The 20443-nt window shown below is 40.4% G+C and overlaps 2 protein-coding genes across 2 annotated transcripts; one reads left to right on the top strand and one right to left on the bottom strand.

Annotated features, from left to right (window-relative positions):
• Window positions 1-1034: 1034 nt before the first annotated feature.
• Window positions 1035-5521, bottom strand: LOC119430599 (cystatin-F). Its single transcript, XM_037698033.1, has 4 exons — window positions 5476-5521; window positions 5009-5184; window positions 1447-1563; window positions 1035-1214 (listed from the first exon to the last, which is right to left on the bottom strand). The coding sequence occupies exons 1-4, from the start codon at window positions 5519-5521 to the stop codon at window positions 1134-1136; spliced, it is 420 nt and encodes a 139-aa protein (XP_037553961.1). The 3' UTR covers window positions 1035-1133.
• A 2007-nt stretch (window positions 5522-7528) lies between these two features.
• LOC119419933 (potassium voltage-gated channel subfamily G member 3-like) lies at window positions 7529-10923 on the top strand. The gene is made up of 2 exons (XM_037687306.1): window positions 7529-8103; window positions 10272-10923. Exons 1-2 carry the CDS (start codon window positions 7529-7531, stop codon window positions 10921-10923), a joined length of 1227 nt encoding a protein of 408 aa, XP_037543234.1.
• The last annotated feature ends 9520 nt before the right edge of the window (window positions 10924-20443 follow it).

A 20443-nucleotide genomic window follows, 5' to 3' on the forward strand; every position in this document is an offset into this window, starting at 1 on the left:
ATATGAAAATTATGATTTTGTCTAATACCTGCTAGATGGCACCGATGTCGCCAACTCAAAATCTGATTAGTTAAAGCAAGTTCCAGTGCCATTTACTTTAGGCTACATGTGCCTGCGTTGTTGATTCTGAAGGCCTTGAGGCAGAATTATTTGACCCTAGCAACACATGATGGTCGAAATATCATTGGATAAAAGCTCCATATAAACATATGCTACTAGAAGCTGCATAATCAGGAGAAACGCTGTAAAATGAAAAGAATAGACCAATCACAATAACTTGGTGCATATTAATTAATAGGAAAATGTTTTAAAATGTTAGTTATTCTGATAGTGTTTAAGCCAGTGGAGAAGGCCTTTGTTTGCACAGATTTATATGCAAGCACAGAAACAAGATGTGACATGGTTAAAGTAATTTTATTTGAATTTTATTTTATTGTTGTCAGTTTTGCAGAGAGAAGCATGAGGGATAGCAGGACTGACAAAGCTTTGGGAGTTGGTAAGAAAGTATTCGATTTATAATTGTTTACACTGTTTGTACTGTTGTTCATTAAGGAAAACAAATTTGTGAAAACTTTAACATTCATTATTTGTGGCATGTTCTACAATCAACTACTTGTACATTATTTCCAGATTAGTATTTTTATCACATTGTAAAAGTGCACCAAATACATTTGTTAACATGTTTTTAATTGTGTGTCTAACAATATCAAATTGTTTTTGCAGCTTATCTTCAACTCCAAAACCAGAGGTATCATTCTCTCATTTACTGGTTGAACTGTGCTGCCACTCTCTGTGCCATAGAAGCAGAGAATTAGCGCCATGGTGCAAAAACGAAAAACTTGTTTTTTCCTCATTTCTGACTTTAATCTCAGAATTCTGGGATAAAAGTCAGAAACTGGGATTTTATTTGTTTTGTTTGCGAGGCTCTTGACTGTCTAGTGACAAATTTATAACTTAAACACGTAAGATTAATATATAATTTTTATTATAGTTTTATTATTTCCATAAATATCAGAAAATACTGGGATATTTTTCTGCAGATATTGATATTATCCTGTTGATACTTGTGTCTAGCAGCTGGTCAGGTGCATGGCGGGCTGGTGGAGGCTGCTGCATGTTTGTGGTCAGTAGCCTCAGGTTTTACAGAAAAACTTGAGAATTTGGCTCCGATCCTTCCAGGGAATCATCCAAGCTTCCAGGTGACACTGAAATGTCTGAAAAACACAATGCTGGACATGTTCACAGCAGAACAAAAAGAAAATCCAGCATCTTAAAGTAAAAATGATGATTGGAAGAGTAAATTTGAGCTCATTATTCAAGTTTAACTTTAGATCAGAGGTTTTTGTGAATGGTAAAACATTGTTAGGTTCAAATATACAAAACAAATGTTTGTTTTTTTTAATCTTGTAGTTCTGTTTGAGGCTATGACTCCGAGCTCAGTCTCACCTGGTGCAGACGACCTTTCGGCTGGAAGACACAGTTGAACAGATTGTTGTGGTCTCGTTTACGACACACGGTCCTGGAAATCTCCAGATTTACGATGTAGTGGATCCCTTTAACAATCTAAAACAAAGTTCAGTTTGTGTTCAATACGAGAAGCATAAAAGACCTTTAGAGTTCAGCCTAAAATGGCTGAAATTCTGACTGAAGTTGGATTCGATGTGTTCTGGACAGGTTTTAATTTTACAGACAATATTGTAAAACTTTTTTTTCCTCTTATTGTATCATTGATCAGATGGATGGAACGCTCCGACGGAAGGAACGCTCGGAGGAACAGTCAAACAGAAGGAACAGTCAAACAGAAGAAACAGTCAGACAGAAGGAACAGTCAGACAGAAGGAACAGTCAAACAAAAGGAACAGTCAAACAGAAGGAACAGTCAAACAGAAGGAACAGTCAAACAGAAGGAACAGTCACCACTTGCTCTTGCCGAGATCGGATGATTCCCTCCCTCTCCGCTTTGCTGCTCTGTCTGTCTGTAAAATTGCTGTGAGACTCTCTTGCATTTCTTCCGAACCATAATTATGGACTGTTTTGACCAGTTGGTCCCTCAACTCAATTTACAACATTTCTTCAAAGAGAAGACAGGCTTTGGGTGAGCCAATTTGCCCTGTTGGCACGCAGCTGGATATCTCATCGACTTGAAGACTTGATGATGTGTTTATCTCTGCTGCCACTTGTGGATTTTAAGGACGCATATTTAATTGGATTTTTGATAACTGGTTCCTGCTTTTTGGATTCAGCTGGTGCTGGTTTTATCTACAATCAAGGAAGTTGTCGGCAGCAAATTTGGACCCGATCGTGCTGCTTGCCTTTTTGTTGGCTTGGTTCGTGTCTCATGTACCCGGACTCAAATGCTTTGGGCTGAATGGATCAGATCTTGGGGATTTTACTCAGGCATGTTCCTTCAGTGTGGCCATGTTATTTTGGACATTTCAGAACCGAGTGGACCAACACAGACTCAAGGTAGATGTCATTAAGTTCTGCCTGTACCCAAAACTGTGTGTTTATGTAAGTTGGCTCCCCATGGCTGGCCTTGAAGGCCACCTTATCTGAATTCGCCTGGAGAACATGTGATCTGACGCTCCCCACCCCTCCCTGAGGAATTTCCAACTGATAACCAGATGAACCAGCTGAATAAACTTTGTGTCATCATTTCAGGACTCTTGGATTCTCATAGAGGTTATTCTTGGCCATTCCCCATCATACCTCGAGAATGTTTATGGATCTCACAGGAGGACATTGCCTGATTATTACATCCTTATCAGAACTCTTACAGTGACCTCGAGAGCATCTATAAGCGTTGTTGACCGCTCTCGTCTCCGATTGCAGAATGTCTACGTAAATATGTGCTTGTTTGTGCGAGGTGTTTTTTTTTATATTAGAGGGGGGGTTTTCTCAGGCAAGAAAAAAGTCTGATAGGAATTTTTTTCGTCTCCAACTCCTACATGTGTCCAGTTAACCACTGTTTTTGTCTGTCCTAACAGGTCTCACTTGTAAATGAGTCTTCGAGGCTCAGTGTGATTTATCTGTTTAAATAAAGTTCGAATGAATGAAGGAACGCTCGGACTGAAGGAATGTTCAGACCGAAAGGAACGTTAGGATGGAAAGAAATGCTTAGACCAAAAGGAACGCTCAGATGAAGGAATGCTCGGACTGAAGGGAACGGTCAGACGAAAGGAACTCCAAGACAGAAAGAACTCCTGGACGGAAGGAACGGTCAAACGGAAGGAATATTTGACCATGAGAACTTTCTGCAGCTCAAGGTTTAAGAAGTTCTTTGACATGAAAGAGTTTTCAGATATCTACTATTTAGGCTTACTTTTTACTTTATGTTTCTGTCTGTGTGCTGCCCCTCCAACTCCTGCTCCTGAAAAGGCAGGAATCGTTGTGGCAACCAGTGACTGAGCGGATTCTGGATCACTGACTTTTATATTATCCAGCATGCTTTTTCATCCATCCAATTATTTTTACCCCCTTTTTCCTTTTTGGGTCATGGGGGTCACTGGTGCCCATCACCAGCAATCACTGTGCGAGAGGCGGGGGACACCCTGGACAAATCGCAAGTCCATCACAGGGACACACAGAGACAAACGAGACAAACAACCATTCACTCTCTCACTCACACCTAGGGACAATTTAGAGTTACCAATCAGTCTAACATGCATGTTTTTGGTCAGTGGGAGGAAACTGGAGTACCGGGACAAAGCCCACACATGCACAGAGAGAACATGCGAACTCCCCCCAGAAAGGTCCCCAGCCAGGATTTGGACCAGAGTATCCTGCTCGCCAAGAGGCAGCAGCTCTACCAGTTGCACCACCATGCTGCCCAGCATGCTTCTTATTTTAATTATTTTTGTCACGGCTTCTTTACTTCTCTCCTCATTCTTACTCTGTTTCCTCTCCTGCAAGAAACATTATCAACTCTTTCTAGTTGATTTGATTTAAATTCTTTTTTAAAACTTGCAAAGGAATATATAAAAAATATGGACATCCACTGCTGTTCACTGACTATCATTCATCTTCTTCTTCTTCATCTCTCATTCTTATCAATTCTTTATATTCTTTTTAAGCTGCTTTATGTTTGGACATTTCTTCAACTCTTCATTTAAACTGTTCCATCCGTACACAGAAACAATAACTGTTTTTAAATTACTGAAACCCCTCACAATGTAATTTCCTTCTCTAACACTGAACAGATTTTAAATACCTTCATTTTCGTCGTATTTTTTCAGTGAAGGATTTTTTTTTTCTACAAGATCTGCAAATTTTAATAATTCAAGTTGAAGAAATAATAAATCATTATGATCTCTATAAGTTGCACAATAAACAATTCAAACTGCTTTTCTTTGAAGAATACAAGGAAAATGTTATGTAATATTTAAATGATTGCCCGTGATGTCATCACAGTAGTTTAAATATGATAAAACCAGTGAACAGTAGAGAATATGGAGCAATGGACAATTTAATACCTACTTTACTTTATTAAACATTAACATAATCTTAAAGAATCTGCTTTCATCCAGCCTATCAACATCAATTATTTACTGTATTTCCAATTAACATTTTAGTTTTATTCGGACTGAGGTTTCATCCTTTAACATATTTGAACACCACTTTAAACGTCCCTTGCGTCCATTTTGTCTTTTAAGCTCACATGCAAAGACATAAACCATTCTTAACATATTTATGGGCAAAACCTTCAATTTTTCAAATAACTCCAATAGTTTGGACAGTTCAGCTATTCAGCATCTTCAGCTCAGTTTTAGCTTCTTTAGCAGATTTCAGTCATCCAGCTCTCAGCCTCATTCAGAAAATGATCATTTTCTCTCGTTTAGAACGTGGTCGTGTTGAATTGATTATTCTTCATGATGTCTGTGTGGAAGAAATGGGGTGTTGGCTCCAGGTGAGTCATATCTCAAGTCAAGGTTGTTTATTGTCATTCGGATCACATGTGGTACGTGTGGTGGAACAAACAGGGTCCCTGTTACATCCAACTGGTCCATACCTGTTGCTGTGCCGTGTAGATGGCTGAGGCTTTGAACAGGAAGGCGTCATTTGATTGGTTGTTGAAGGAGTAGGTAGCGCTGAGGATGACCTGCTGGAGACCGGGGTCGCTCTTACTGATGTTTTTCAGAGATCCAGGCATGGAGTGGCCATGGTGGCCTGCTGCCAACACCACCTCTACAAGAGAAGAATAAACAGGAAGTGTTGTCTGTCGCCAACATCCATTTCAATAAAAGCTTTAGATCATTTAAGACAGAAAGATGAACTTCCTGTTTTTGTTCTGACAGCGACTAACACCATCTGAAACCTCTTCTCCCCCCACACATACAAAGCCTGTAAAACTTTTGTTTTTAGTTTCTGAACATACAATCAGAATCATGAGAGACGATGCACAAACACCAACAAACTGAAAAGATATAGAGCAAAGCACAAACAGTTGTCTGTCAAACAGGAACGCTGTCTTCTCACCCAGAGCAGAGAGCAGAGCAGCAAGCAGCAGCATCTTCACCTCCATCTTCCTGTAAGGCGTCAACAGATCTGACCACAGATCAGCTCTGCAACTTCCTCAAGCTGCCCATTGCACTAACTCTGACAGTTTAAAAAAAAAAAAAAACTTTATTGAACTATTGAACAACATAACAGAACACAAGAACAAAATAACAAATGACAATCTCAAATTACAATATGATCTATATAAACATGTAAAAAAAATCCTCTGTCATAAGGTCAATATATACATAGACAAGTTAAAATATTCAGCACAAACTTAAGTTTAATTAGCCTCATTAGTATCAGTGAATTCACACCTGCCCCCACCCTCATTTGGCCCACTCTGGGCCCTTGAGCAAGGCCCTTAACTCCCACCATCTGCTCCTCCGGGTGTCCTAGATAGCAGCTCTCTGCTCCACACAGAGGGCTGTGGTAGCTCGGTGGTCTGTGGTTGCGTCAGGAAGGACATCCGGCGTAAAAATAACTGCCAAGTCTTCTTGAGACTTAGTTCGCTGTGGCGACCCCTAACACAGGGAGCAGCCGAAAAAAAAATAAAAAAAATAATAGTATCAGTGAATTTGTAACTAATATGATAAAAGTAACATCAAAACACAGAACTATTTATCTAACATTTTACATAACTACACAAATAATTTGTTAGAGGGCTACGGTATATTATCTGAGCCAGATGATCAGAGAGCTGTTTTTTTTAGCACTGTCTAATGAAAGTTTTAAGATCTGGAGTTCTTGTTTGAATATAGACCACAATGGTCGAACTCTGACAGGTGATGTCACTTCCTGTCAGTGAAATGGCTTCCTGTCCACCTGACCATTTAGTTTAGGCTCCGCCCCTCATCAGTAACAGGAACCTGCTTCTTCTGAGCAGGGTAACTTTTTTTGGGGTCACCTGCTGGGACTTTGGCTCCGTCCCTTAAGCTTAATTTCCTCTTATTTCTGTTTGATCTGTGTTCCTGGTGGCCCTTTGGAAATTAAAGTTGATTAATTGATTTTGATGGGATCCTTTGTGTTTGTTCTCTCATCTGATCACACCTGTGCTCAGCTGACTTTTAATTCCATGTGGTCTGGCTTCTTTCGACCTGATAAAGATTTCATAGTTTTGCAGACAGTGAAACATCGTATCAGTCTGAACTCTTTCCCTTCTTCTTTTTAACCTTTGACCTCCTTCACGCGCTGTGCTTAATCACAAATGAGCTGCTTTTTTCTTGATGAAAACAGGTTTTTGTTTTTGAGACGTCGTATCGACAGCCTGAAGATTTTGTCAGCAGAGGGCATCAGCTCCACAGAATCAACTCAGCAGTTAATCAACGAGATGATGAAATCATTATTCATATCTGCCTTTGATGTTCTCTGAATCACAAAGTCTGAGTGAAGCTGATGAAGTGTTGACGTGCAGATGAAGGTCAGACCTGAAGACATGGGATGTGAGGAGAGCGAAGAGCAACTCGATGACTGTGAAGGTTTGCTTTATGAATCAAAGTGTTCAGCAGTTGAAACTGTTGGACTCATTGGTTGATCTTCCTCCTCTTAGACAGGAGGAGGAGGAGCAGGGTCTGCTGCTGCTCTTCACTCTCAGATTCATTCCTGTAAAGAAGCTCAGCAGAAGCCTGACAGGATTTATGAAGGAGATCCAGATTGATGGTTTTGGGTCTGAATTTTCAGTCGACTTGAAGAAGCAGCTGAGAGGTACAACATCCGGTCCATCTTTTTCTTTTTACAAGTGTGTTTAGTTATTTTTGTTGAAGTTGAAACCAAGAATGATGCAGTGAGACAGGAATCAATGTAGGTCACTGCTCCTCCAAGACACTAATCTGCTGCATGCTGACTCATTTTAACTCTGAGGAGACGATGTCAGCTCAGAGTTCTGAAAGACAACCGTGTTTCAGCAAACAAAATTTCTTTGCAGTGTTACTTTAACAATGAGATCGTAAGACTGGAGATCTTCTTTTTTTATTTAACATGAAATCTGGGAGCAGCCTTTGACCATTTTCTGACGATCTGGATTAAACCCAACATGAAGTTCGGCAGCCGGCTCTGCACCCTGAACGTTGGCGGTCGCAGGTTTTCCTTCCCGGTCGACCTGATGAAGCGCCTTCCTCTCAGCAGGCTCAGCAGGCTGCATCGATGCGGATCAGAGAGCGAGCTGTTGGAACTCTGTGACGACTATGATCGAGACAGAAATGAATTTTTCTTCGACAGGCACTCTGAGGCCTTCAGCTTCATCATGCTGTACGTCCAACATGGGAAGCTGCGCTTCGTGCCTCACATGTGCGAACTGTCCTTCTACAATGAGATGTTGTACTGGGGCCTAGAGAGCTCCGACCTGCAGCCGTGCTGCCAGCGCCGTCTCGATGACTGCCTGTCTGACTGCTTCATCCACTTCTTCCCAGAGGAGGAGCAGCGGGTCCCAGAGGAACCTCAGAGCCACTGGCTGGAGAGGATGAGGAGGACGTTTGAGGAGCCCACATCCTCACTGTTGGCTCAGATCCTCGCCTCAGTGTCGGTGCTCTTTGTGATTATCTCCATCGTCATGCTGTGCGCCAGCACCTTGCCAGACTGGAAGACAGCAGAGACCGTGGACCAGCACAGGTAGGACTGTCCAGAACCACCGAGGCACACACAGGCTCAGAGTCACGATGTCTGTCTTTAAACTGATCCACCAAAACATTACAACAACACCTGACACCATTTAGTTCCTCCGTTTGATCCATCAGAGACCTGTGGAGCAAAGTGCAGAACTGGTATCACTGGTGGTGGCCAGAACCAAGACCCATTGGGTCCTGTGTATGTGGCCTTTATGGATCAGCTCAGTCCACTGTTGTTTAATCATATTAGAGTCTAGAAAGGTTTGTGCACTTCTGAAGGTGTACCTGACCTGATGTTGTACCCCCCAGATGTGTTAATAATGAACAGACAGTGGAAACGTGTCAACTTCACAGCTGGTGTCTGCACGTTTTTAGTTAACGTTCCATTGGCAAAACTTTTAAGAGCATGCTGTAAACTGTTAATGATGTGGAAACAGTAATAGACACATCTGAGGGCTGTACCATGAAGCAGGATTTGCTGCTACGCAGATACGTTCAGCTGAAAGTCAGAGTTTTCAGTGTTGGAGGATAAGTTTGAGCAGCTACATCACCATGGCAACAGTATGGTTGACTGTCAGTAACAAGCTCAAAGCCATTCAAAGCCATTTTTATGTCTGGGACAATATTAAGAACATAAAAATAAAACTTAAACATTTATACGTTATCATATTTCTGTCTTGTGCTGGAACATTTAAAATAAAATGTTGGGTTGTCAAATATTAAAACAAAAAATTGCTGTCATCTGATGTCAGTCAGTGACCTGCAGACAATGATGGAACTACTGTACATAGAGGACTTAGTTTAGGAATGTAAACAAGTCCACCTTCAATAATCTGCTAAGCGGTGCACCCCATCAAGTTGCGTAGTCTCCTACCAGCAATGTTCACTACCAGAAGAGACAGAAGATGGTGCGACAGAAACAGGAAGTGGGGCAGCCAGGAGGTCTAGCACACAAACTAAAGGCCGACCTAAGCAGAATGCTGGTTCCTTCAAATTGTCTGCAAATGTCCAGTTTTTGAAAACTATGCTGGACCACTTGAAAATGGATGTGGCTTCAGAACAGGAGATGAGGAGATGGGGAGATGAGTGATACGTTGTGTCATAACTCTGAAACTTGACTAGACTCATCTGTTCCTGATGTGGTCATTAGCTTGGAAGTGCTAACAACATTCTGGTTGGACAGGAGCTGTCCTCTTGTCCCGTGGTGGTGGTGTGTGTAAAAACCAGTTGACCACAAAGAAGACCACTAAAAGGAGTTAATTCATCGTGTTTTGTAATTGAATGTCACACATATAATGCGTCATGCTCCACTTCAACCCTGCTGAATTCTGTTTCACGCCTCTTTTAGTTCTGCAATGCCTGCTTCATTTCTGAAAGCTCACGTGTGTGTGGGACATTGCTGGATTCATCACTGATTTATGACCTGTCAGAGGAAGCTCAAAGATGGATTGGTTTATGTGGTCATTTCGAATAATTGTTATTGAAAGAGCCTTGTGATGGGGTACAGTCAAGACGGCTGCCATGGACAATCTGCAAACAAATGTTGCGGAGTATGCCGAGTCTGTCAGGAAATATTAATAAATACATGGAGGACGTCTGCCTCTACAGGACCATCAAGATACAAACTTTTGAGAAACCCTGGATGACCAAGGAAGTGTGTGATTGAGAAGCAAAAGGCACAACATGTTGCATTCAAATCAGGTGACACCATGGCACTCAAAACAGCAAGACCCTTCCTGAACCATGCCACGAGGAGCCAAGGAGATCATAGAACAACCAGAGGAGTTCCTCAGAGAAAGAGAGAAGTCCAGATTGCAAACCTGTCCAACAATGTAAAGGCATATTTAATAATAATAATCAAATGTCAAAAATGCTTTTTTTAGGGGTCAATCTTTAATTTATTTAATTAGTTTGATTATGAAGTACTGATTTGATCTTTTCTGGGGTTGTGGGAAAATGGGATCTATCTCCAACTGTGATTGAGTGAATGGAAAGTAGGATACAACACCTTGGACAGGCCATCAGTCCATGACAGGGCTGATTGAGTTACCTCTGACAGCATTTTGTTGAATCCTTCTTACATAGTACTGTATATCTTTTTCTGATTAGTTAGTTCCCTCCTTCTCTAATTGGTCCTCTCTCTTCTCCCTCTGTTGTCTGTCTCCCCTGCAGGATCATCGAGGCAGTTTGCATTGGTTGGTTCACAGCTGAGTGTGTCGTCCGTTTCCTTGTGTCCCGTGATAAATGTGAGTTTGTTCGTCGTCCTCTGAACATCATTGACCTGCTGGCCATCATGCCTTACTACGTCTCTGTTACCATGACGATGCTGACGGGTGAGAATTCCCAGCTGCAGAGGGCTGGTGTCACGCTGCGTGTTTTACGCATGCTTCGAATCTTTTGGGTAATAAAGCTGGCGCGCCACTTCCTGGGCCTACAAACTCTTGGGTTAACCTTGCGCCGCTGTTACCGTGAGATGGTGATGCTTCTCATCTTCATCTGTGTTGCCATGGCAATTTTCAGTGCGCTGGCCCAGCTGCTGGAGCATGGATTGGACCTGGAGACTGGAAACCAGGATTACGCCAGCATCCCTGCCGCATGCTGGTGGGTCATCATCTCTATGACAACGGTGGGATATGGGGACATGTACCCAGTAACGGTGGCAGGCCGAGTCCTGGGTGGCCTATGTGTGGTTAGCGGCATCGTGCTGCTGGCACTGCCCATCACCTTCATCTACCACAGCTTTGTCCAGTGTTACCATGAGCTGAAGGTCCGCTCGGTCCGCTGCAACCACAGAAACAGTTTGTCAGCTGAACTTGTCAACTGAGCTGGACTCTGCTGCTCCCAAGTAGGAACATGTCATCAACCAACCAATCATCAGACATGGAGCAATGAACATGTTCACTGTTTAAACATCAAGACTTTTGGTTTTCATTCTGTTGCAGCCAAACTGTTGCTGGTTCAGAACTGACATAGCTTCAGGGAGGGTGTTCCTGGACCCAACTCAGGAAGTCACATACCTGAGAATTTACTGATAACTTGGTTAATAAACATTTGTACAAATGGTACCTGTGTATAAATACTGTAACTTCGAAATGTTAAATAAAAACTACAAAATGCATATCTGGTAGAAAAATAAATATTCAGGTTTGCTGAAAAATTTCAGCAGCACATTAATTTTGAAGGTAAACACCCTTCGTGTTCTGAGGCCCCCCTTTAAGTCAGATCAAAATAACCCAAAGCACCACCTTCTAGAAAGATTTCGATTCCTGAAGAACCTTCTTCACTAGAAATTAAAATATCTCATGGCACTCATCCTCAAGTTGGATTCAAGTGTCCTGAAGTGCCCAATTCAGGACAGATTAGTGTCCTGTTGTCCCCCCTTCTGGTCAAATGAAACTAACCTTGTTTTTTCAGTTTGAAGTGTCTAGAAGTTCCCACCTCAAGTCGGATTAAAGTGTCCTGTTTTGCTTTGTTCTGGTCCAACTAAAGAGTCCTGAGGTGACCCTTTAACTCAGATTAAAGTGTACTGCAGTTCCCCCTCAAAGCAGATGAAATTGGCTTGTGACAGTCTATTTACATGAAAGTAAACAAAGTAAAGTGTTCTGGAGTGCCGCCAACAGGTCGGTGTAAGTATCCAACATTTTTCAGTCAGGTCATCTGGACACTTTTTTTTTTTTTTGTGCTGAAAAGTTTCGTCTTCAATCCGAAAGGCTTCATCAGTCAAGGAAACGCATAACAAAACTGATTCTTCCCCCAACAGCTTACTCCAAAGTGGAACAAACCAGTTTTGTTGGTGCTAAGATGGTCTTTTTGGAACGCCCCCTCCTCCATTGCCGGCCCTCTTCCTTGTCGACAGTCTTGTCAAACTGGTTGAAAACAACAAAGTCCATGCTCAATAATCCAGGTATACAATCCAACATTTTTCAGTCATTTTTCAGTTCAGGTGGGGGAAGACCTGACTGAAAAATGTTGGATTGTATACCTGGATTATTGAGCATGGACTTTGTTGGCAGTGTAAGTAGTGTCTCATAGTGGCCCATTTACATCAGATTAGTCACACCAAAAGGCCCATATGAAACTGTCCTGAGGCTTCCCATTCAATTAATGTGTCTTACAACACTGCCTTTTGAGAAATTGAAGTATTCTATGGTGCCCTTTTCACAAAATATTAAAGTGCTCTTTAACACTTCCTTCAGGTCACTTTAAACTACCTTAAGGATAGAAAGAATCATCCCAAACCACTCTCTTTATATGAGATGAAAATGTCCTGATTCACCCCTCTAGGACAGATTAAAGCGTCTTCCAGAACCCCCTTTTAGAAAGATTAGAGTCTATAACTTTTTTTTTTTCAGGATAGAGGAACGTTTCCTGCTGTGCTATTTTAGGAGAGCATCTCATTGGGCTAAAACCTATTGGAGACTGGTTAGCAACTCAAAAATGCCATAAAAAGTACATTTTTCCATTGTGGTCCAGCTGGTCTCTAAAAGTGTTTGCTACCAGAGTGTTATGTGACCTTGTTTGATGGAAATTAATTGAAATGACCTTGCTTTTGAGCACCCAAAATTTAAAGCTGACAGCCTTTTTTGTGTGCATGGCTTACAAAGCTGTATTCTAGCCCATGCTCATTATTTGGTTCCCCATCTCTGCCCACATTGTACACACTCCAACAGCCATCCTCATATTTATGATTTAATTTACTGGGATACACTGTACTTTAGAAATTAGGATAACCAGGTATGGACTATCTGTCCATTTGTTTTCTTTACTCACTTTGTGCAGTATTGCAGGGAAGCCAAGGCCTATCTCTAGAGGTCATTGGATGAGAAATGGAATACACACTGGACAGGTTGGAAGTCTATCACAGGTTCCCACGGAGACCTACAAGACAACCGACCATTCAAATTCCCACTCATATCTAGAGACACTTTAGAGATGTCGATTAACCCGACGTACATATTTTTGGTCTGTGGGAGAAAACCAGAGTACCCAGAGAAAACCTGTGTATACAGTACATGGAAAGAACGTGCTTACCTACATCCCTCTTTGTGAAGCAACAGTTAAAACCACTGCACCACTGAGAACCAGTTTTTGTAATTATATTAATTTCTTATTCTTTGTGTGTTTTTTAGACCTGAACATGTAGGACTGTAGTTTTGGAAATAAGAATAGATTAGATTTAGAAGTAAGATTTTGAATTCTATTCTGAATTTGACAGGGAGCCAATGGAGAGAAGCTAAAACGAGAAATATGATCTCTCCTATGCACTCTCATTAGAACTCTTAAATCAGCATTTTGGATTAACTGAACACTTAAAAAAAATTGGACACCCAAAAAATAAACAATTGCAATAGTCCACCCAGCATGATAAATGCATGGACCAGTTTTTTTTTACTATTTTTGGACAAGATGATTCTAATCTTGGTGATATTACGCAGGTGGAGGAAAGCTGCCCTGGTAACATTTTATTAATGTGGGGTTTAAAAGACATATCCTCATAAAAAATAACAAACACCAAGGTTTTTATCATTAGGATTGGAGGCCAAATTAATGGTATCCAAAGAAAGTGTAAGGTGGCAAAGTTTATTCCTAAAATAATCAGTTCCAAAAACCACAACCTCTGTCTTGTCTGAGATTAAAGGCAGAAAAGTAAGGGTTATCCAGATTTTTATGTATTCAAGACATGCTTGTATTCTAAGTAACTGATTGGATTCACTGGGTTTCATGGATAAATATAATGGAGTATCATCAGCAAAGATGAATAGCAATGAAAATGTATCCCATGTTGTTTAACAACTTTACCTAATGGATACTGTATATAAAAGATCAAGAGTAGTGGTCTAAGCACTGAACCCTGCGGAACTTCACACACTATTTTTGGTGTATGAAGAATATTCATTATTTATATTTACAAAGTGGAATATATCAAATAAATCTGATTTAAACCATTTTAGAACCATTTCAGCAATCACAATATCATATTCAAGTCTCTGTAGTAGAATATTGTAATCAACTGTCTCAAACGCAGCACTGAGGTCTAACAGGACCAGTGTAGACACATGTCCATTATCAGAGGCCATGAGGATATCATTAGTAACTTTCACCAGTGCTGTTTCTGTGCCATGATGAGCTCTAAACCCTGAATGAAACTCCTTTAACAGATTATTTTTCTCCAGATGTTCACATAATTGATTAGCAACTAGTTTCTTCAGATTCAATTCAGAGACATGACAAAATGAGTCCAAACATAAATCAGGTTCTAGTGACATCTCTAAAGCTGCCTCATCTGACAGGGAATCAGAGGCAATAGTAGGAAGGATGGTTTGAATTTTCTCTCTAATTGAAATTATTTTATTCATAAAGAATCTCTCATTAAGTCATCACTGCTTATAGTTGTAGGGATATGTAGTTCAACAGAGATAGGACTTTTCATTAGTCTAGCTATAGTACTGAACAGAAACCTGTGGTTATTTTCATTCTCATCTATTAAAGATGAATAACATATAGTTCTAGCTTTACAGAGAGCTTTCTTATATTTTAGCAGGCTATCTTCTATGTTATATAAAATTCTTCCACATTATTGGAGCACCATTTTCTTTCCAGCTTTCTACACGCCTGTTTTAATATACCTAACTCAGAATTGAACCAAGGAGACAGCTTCCTCTGATTGATTACTTTCTTTTTCAGTGGAGCAATTTTTATCAAGTGAAGTTTACAGTGAAGTGGTAAAATTATCAACAAGATCACCTAAGTCACTGCTCTCTACTGCATTACTCTGCAACATAGAGGAAAACAACATTGGAAAATATTCTTCAAATTTAGTTAGTGTTCTCAAACACCTGTAATAACATTTGCTCTCATTGGTTGTGTGGTGTTCTTATGAGCACCCCCCCCAGGTGTCAAAATACAGCTCCATTAGGAAAATGTAAATGAGAAGGGTCTGAAACAGTTCTAAGGTAAGGTAAGGTACCCCCATCAGTTCAAACTACAGTGTGAAAACACAACCCTTTCAGGTCAGACACGTGTCTCACTGTGTCCACTTCAGGACAAATTCAACTATCCTGAAGCGTCCATCCACTTGTAGTCAGAAAAAAATGGTCCCGTGGCACACTTCTTGGGAAACAAAGTGTTCTTTAGTGCCCCTTAAAAACAAATAAAGTTGTGCAGTGCTGTCTTCAAGACAGAATAAAATGTTATGCAGGATAAGAGGTGACCAGCCTGTCTGGCACCAACTACCACACCATATTAAAAGTCACTTAAACCTCCTTTATTCTTGAGTTGCTACCATCTGATTGATTGGTTATATATTTTGCATAAACAGCATAAAAATATCATGCCATCAAACCAAGAAGAAAACTGGTTCTGTTCTTATTTATAACACACTGGAAGAAGACAGTTTGCGTGTTCCACTGTACTCCTCAGGGGAAAAAAAAATAAGTTCTGTGTTCCATCGACCATAAGTGGACAAGTTCTGTATGCCATCATACCGCTCAGGAAGGAGTTGGGTTCTGTGTTCCATTATACCACACAGGAGGGGACCGGTTCTATTTTCCATCATCCATCCATTGTATTTGACCTGCTTCTGCCTCTTTGGGTCACAGGGGTCACTGGTGCCCAAATCCAGTAGTCACTGTACAAGAGGTGGGGGACACTTGGACAGGTCTCCAGTCCATCACAAAGCATGCACTACTGTTTAGGAAAGAGATGAGTTCTATGTTCAGTTGTACTGATCTGGAAGAAGAAATGTGTTCTGTTGTACTACTCATGAAAAAAACAGGTTATATCAAAGTCAAAGTCAAAGTTTCTTTATTTGTCATTCATACCACATGTGGTACATGTGGTGGAATGAAATTGTGTACACAGGGTCCCAGTTACATCCAACAAAAGTACTTTGTATAAATTGTAAAGAAAAACAGTAATAAGATCTAAGCAATGAACTAAGAAATATGTTAAACTAAGAGGTGACAGGGCCTTCTCTGTAGCAGGACCTAGACTTTGGAACGAGTTACCTCTGCTTGTCAGACAGGCCCCCTCCCTCTCGGTTTTCAAGTCCCGTTTAAAAACCCACTACTATTCAGTGGCTTTCAACACCAGATGATCTGTGTTTTGAACCTGTATGGTCCACACTGGTTTGTCGTCATTATCTGCATTGTTTTGATGTCTATATTCTGATTTACTTCATTTTGTATATTGCTTTGTGTGTTACCTGTTGTTCTGTCTGTACAGCACTTTGGTTGGCCTTGTCGCTGTTTTAAGTGCTCTATAAATAAAGTGGTATGGCATGGTATGGTATGGTATGGTAAGAATGCACTAAGCGCTAATAGTACATAAACAATACGCCGAACAGCAGCACAAACATGAGTCTGTGTGAGCAGATAAGTATGAATGAATACAGCAGCGTGAAATAAATCCCCACCTAATAACCCCCCACACACACACACACACACACACAATAAATGCCCCACCTTATCAGTCAGGAAGTAAAGAGGTATTTCATCAGTAATACTAATAGCATTTCCAAAGTAAAGAGTATTTCATCTTACCTCTTAGGAAAAAGACATGTTCTGCATTCCATCTTACTACTCAGGAAGAAGACAAATTGTGTTTTATTTTACTATGTCAGATACCCTAATTTTTGGATCACGTCTTGTGGCCACATTAATCTAAAATGGAACTCCAACAAGTTAAGTCAGGTCCTCTGGATGATTTCTTTTTTGAAACGTTTCATCTTTTATCCAAAAGACTTCATCAGTTCGAGGAGCCACAACAAACTCAGTCTTATAAGTAGCACATTCATAAAGTGGGCTGATGAAGTCTTTTGTACGAAAGATGAAACGTTAACAAAAATAAACAGTCCAGAGGACCTGACTTAACTTTGTTAGATTTTTTACATGGCTTATTGAGCATGAACTTTGATGTTTTGAACTCATATGGAATTGTTTGACCATATTGACTTTTGTTATACGAATTTGGTGGTGTTTTGTTTAAGAAAGCCAGGACTCGGAAGAGAATCGGCACAATGATCAAAAATACTCAAACACTATTCTGCTAGAATAATTGTGTCCTTTATTACTCCGCCAAAGATACAGCAAAAGCAAAGCTTCAACAGTATAATCACACTCAGATGTACAATCTCACAAGTATTGATGTAAAAAGAACTCTCACCGTGACACGTAGGCTGGAGAGCCGCACAGCCCCAAGCAGAGCAAACACCAACACAAAAACTGGAAGTCCCGATCGGTAGACTCACAGCAGACTCTAAAGACTCACAGCAGACTCTAACTCTTTACTGAGCGCTCTCTTATTTTATACCACCCTCTACATCACGTGAGAGCGTCTCCCAGTGAACAAAACATGTTTACCTGAAAAACATGTTTACTAAAAACTGTGAGAAACTTAAAAAGCTGTGAGAAACTTAAAAAGCTGTGAGAAACTTCGAGATAGCGTGCAAGAGGAGCGGGCCAAGCCCTCCTTTCAGGCCTCCCGGGTGACTCACAAGAACATCTACCAAAAACACTTTATATCACAGGTTAAACAGTCAGGAAAACAACACTTTATTAAATTCTTTATTCAGGTGGGAAAAGGTGGGAAAAAGCTTACAAACCCCCCAAAAAATCACCATGTCAACTTTAAAGTATTTTAATTTAATTAATTTATTAATTTAATCCATCCATCCATCCATTATCTTTACCCGTTTATTCCATTTTGGGTCACGGGGGTCGCTGGTGCCCATGTCCAGCAATCACTGTGCGAGGGGCGGGGTACACCCTGGACGGGTCGCAAGTCCATCACAGGGCCACATAGAGACAAACAAGACAAACAACCATTCACTCTCTCACTCACACCTAGGGACAATTTAGAGTTACCAATCAGCCTAACATGCATGTTTTTGGTCTGTGGGAGGAAACCGGAGTACCCGGAGAAAACCCACGCATGCACGGAGAGAACATGCAAACTCCACCCAGAAAGGCCCCTGGACCGGGGTTTGAACCAGGGACCTGCTCACTGAGAGGCAGCAGCTCTACCAGTTGTGCCACCGTGCTGCCTATTAATTTAATTTATTTATTTATTTTATTAATTTTTATTTAATTTAATTTAAAGTGGAAACATGTTGTAGAGGAATCTTTCTGCAGGAGAGACTGTGCACTTCACAAGATAGATGGCATCACAAGGAAAGAACATTATGTGAAAAAATTTGAAGCAACATCTTAAGATAGGAGCCAGTAAGTTCAAGCTTGGATACAAGTTTCCAAATGAACAATGAGCATACTGCCTAATTAGTTACAATGTGGCTGAAGGACAAAAAAGTAAATGTTTTGGAATGATCATCACAAGGCCATAATCTCAATCCCAAATGTGTGGGTAAAACTGAAAACATGTGAGCAAGTCAACCAAAAAACCTGACTCAGGTCCAACAGTTCTGTCCGGAGGAAGGAGAAAAGATTCCATCAAACTGCTTAGAGCACCTTGTTGAAAGAAACCCAAAATGTTTGACCCACATCATACGATTTAACGGTAACTCTAAGAAAATCAAGTTCAAGTTCAAGTAGGTTTTATTATCATTCGTTTGCATCACATGTGGTTCATGAGGTGGAACAAAATTATGTACACTGGGTCCCAGGGATGGAATACAAACCAGAAAATGGATAATGGATGGAAATTTGTGACTTTTAAGAAAGTAATTAAAAGAATCTGAAAAATTCTGTCTCATTTTTCAAGCATACTGTATAGCAAATAACAATCATTTTGGGAATGGTAACTGATCTAAAACATGGAAAAAAAATCTGATTTAATGTCAGACAGTGAGAAAAATGGATCTGCTAATGAGTAGAGGAGAACAGACTGAATTAATGGAACAAGGATGATGAGTAAAAGAAGACACCTGGGCTGAATACAAACTGGAAACAGAGGGGTGGTGTGGCTTAAAAGAGCAGAAAACTGACTGAGTAGGACTAAATACTGGCACAGAGGAAAATACAACTTATACAAATAAACACAAGAAGACTATAAACAAAAAACTATTCTAACAGATAAAAGAACGGTTGCATGAGTTCATTTTGACTATCGTTTTCTTAAATGTTGATATGTTTCTGATTTAGGAACATAAAGCTTGAAAAGTCAGAAACAGGAAGTTGGTGTTAGGAATATTTGGTTTGAATGTCAAAACTGAAGAGTGTGGAATATCTCGTACTTTGTGTGAAATTCTGCTGACTTTAATGCACAATGACATAAATCTTTTTTTTTTCTTGTAAATGAATCAGAGGAGCAGTCTGGCCTTTGTTTTTCTTTGACAGTAAAATGAGATTGAGCAGAGTTTGAAGATCAGATTTTGTCTGCATACATTTGTATAAACTTTAAAACAAATGTGCAAAATAATATTCATTGGACCTGCATGTAAAACAAAGACATTTAAAGACCACAGACAAAAATTAATTATTAAACACAGACAGCAGACTAACAAGTTTACAGTAAATTTACAGTAATTTTACTATTTTTTTAAAGAATTCAATTCAATTCAGTTTATTTATATAGCGCCAAATCACCACAAAGTTGTCTCAGGGCACTTTACAGAAACATTCACATACATAAAAGCCAATTAGTACAGTTCTCTATCTAAGGAATCCAGCAGACAAGTTGAATCTTGGCTTTGTTGCAGTCTCCCATCCTGAACAAGCACAGTGGCAACAGTGGAAAGAAAAAACTCTCTTTTAAAAGGAAGAAACCTCCAGCAGAACCAGGCTCATGACAAGCGGCCATCTTCTTCGACCGGCTGGTTTGAGAGGACAGGAAGGAGAGACAGATGAACATAGAATGGTAGGTCCAGGTGTATCTGAAAGACAAAAAACAAACAAACCACATGTTAAGGATAGAAAAAATAATTACAAATGTTGAGCATAGTAAGTAAAGTCAGTAGCAGAGTGAAAATTGTGGTCAGTTTGTCCTCCAGCAGTCTAGCAGCATAACTAAGGGACAGCTCAGGAAACCCAAGCCGACCCTAACTATAGCAACATTACGCTGGTGGAAGAAGGCCGTTCTAGTAACTTTTTAATGTGGGGGACAAAAGACATGTCGTGATCAAAAATAACACCAATACATACACCCCCGCCCCTAGATGTGCTGTTGATGTGTGTTGTTGTATAGTGCCATTAAAAAGGAAAGAAGAAGGAGCAAAGGCTGGCATGGTGCCAGTTTCCCCTCCACCCCAACTCTATCCAAACCCTAGTGTCTAAATGCAACCGTTGTAAGTGAGCACAGGCACAGGGGGTGAGAGTAAAGTCATCCCACCACCCATAGCCATGCGCCCACCTCAAGTTCCTATATATGAATGTCATGAGGATGTTATGAAT

This window comes from Nematolebias whitei, chromosome 1 (assembly GCF_014905685.2).
Source record: "Nematolebias whitei isolate Nwh7 chromosome 1, NemWhi1, whole genome shotgun sequence".
NCBI classification, from domain to species: Eukaryota; Metazoa; Chordata; class Actinopteri; order Cyprinodontiformes; family Rivulidae; genus Nematolebias; species Nematolebias whitei.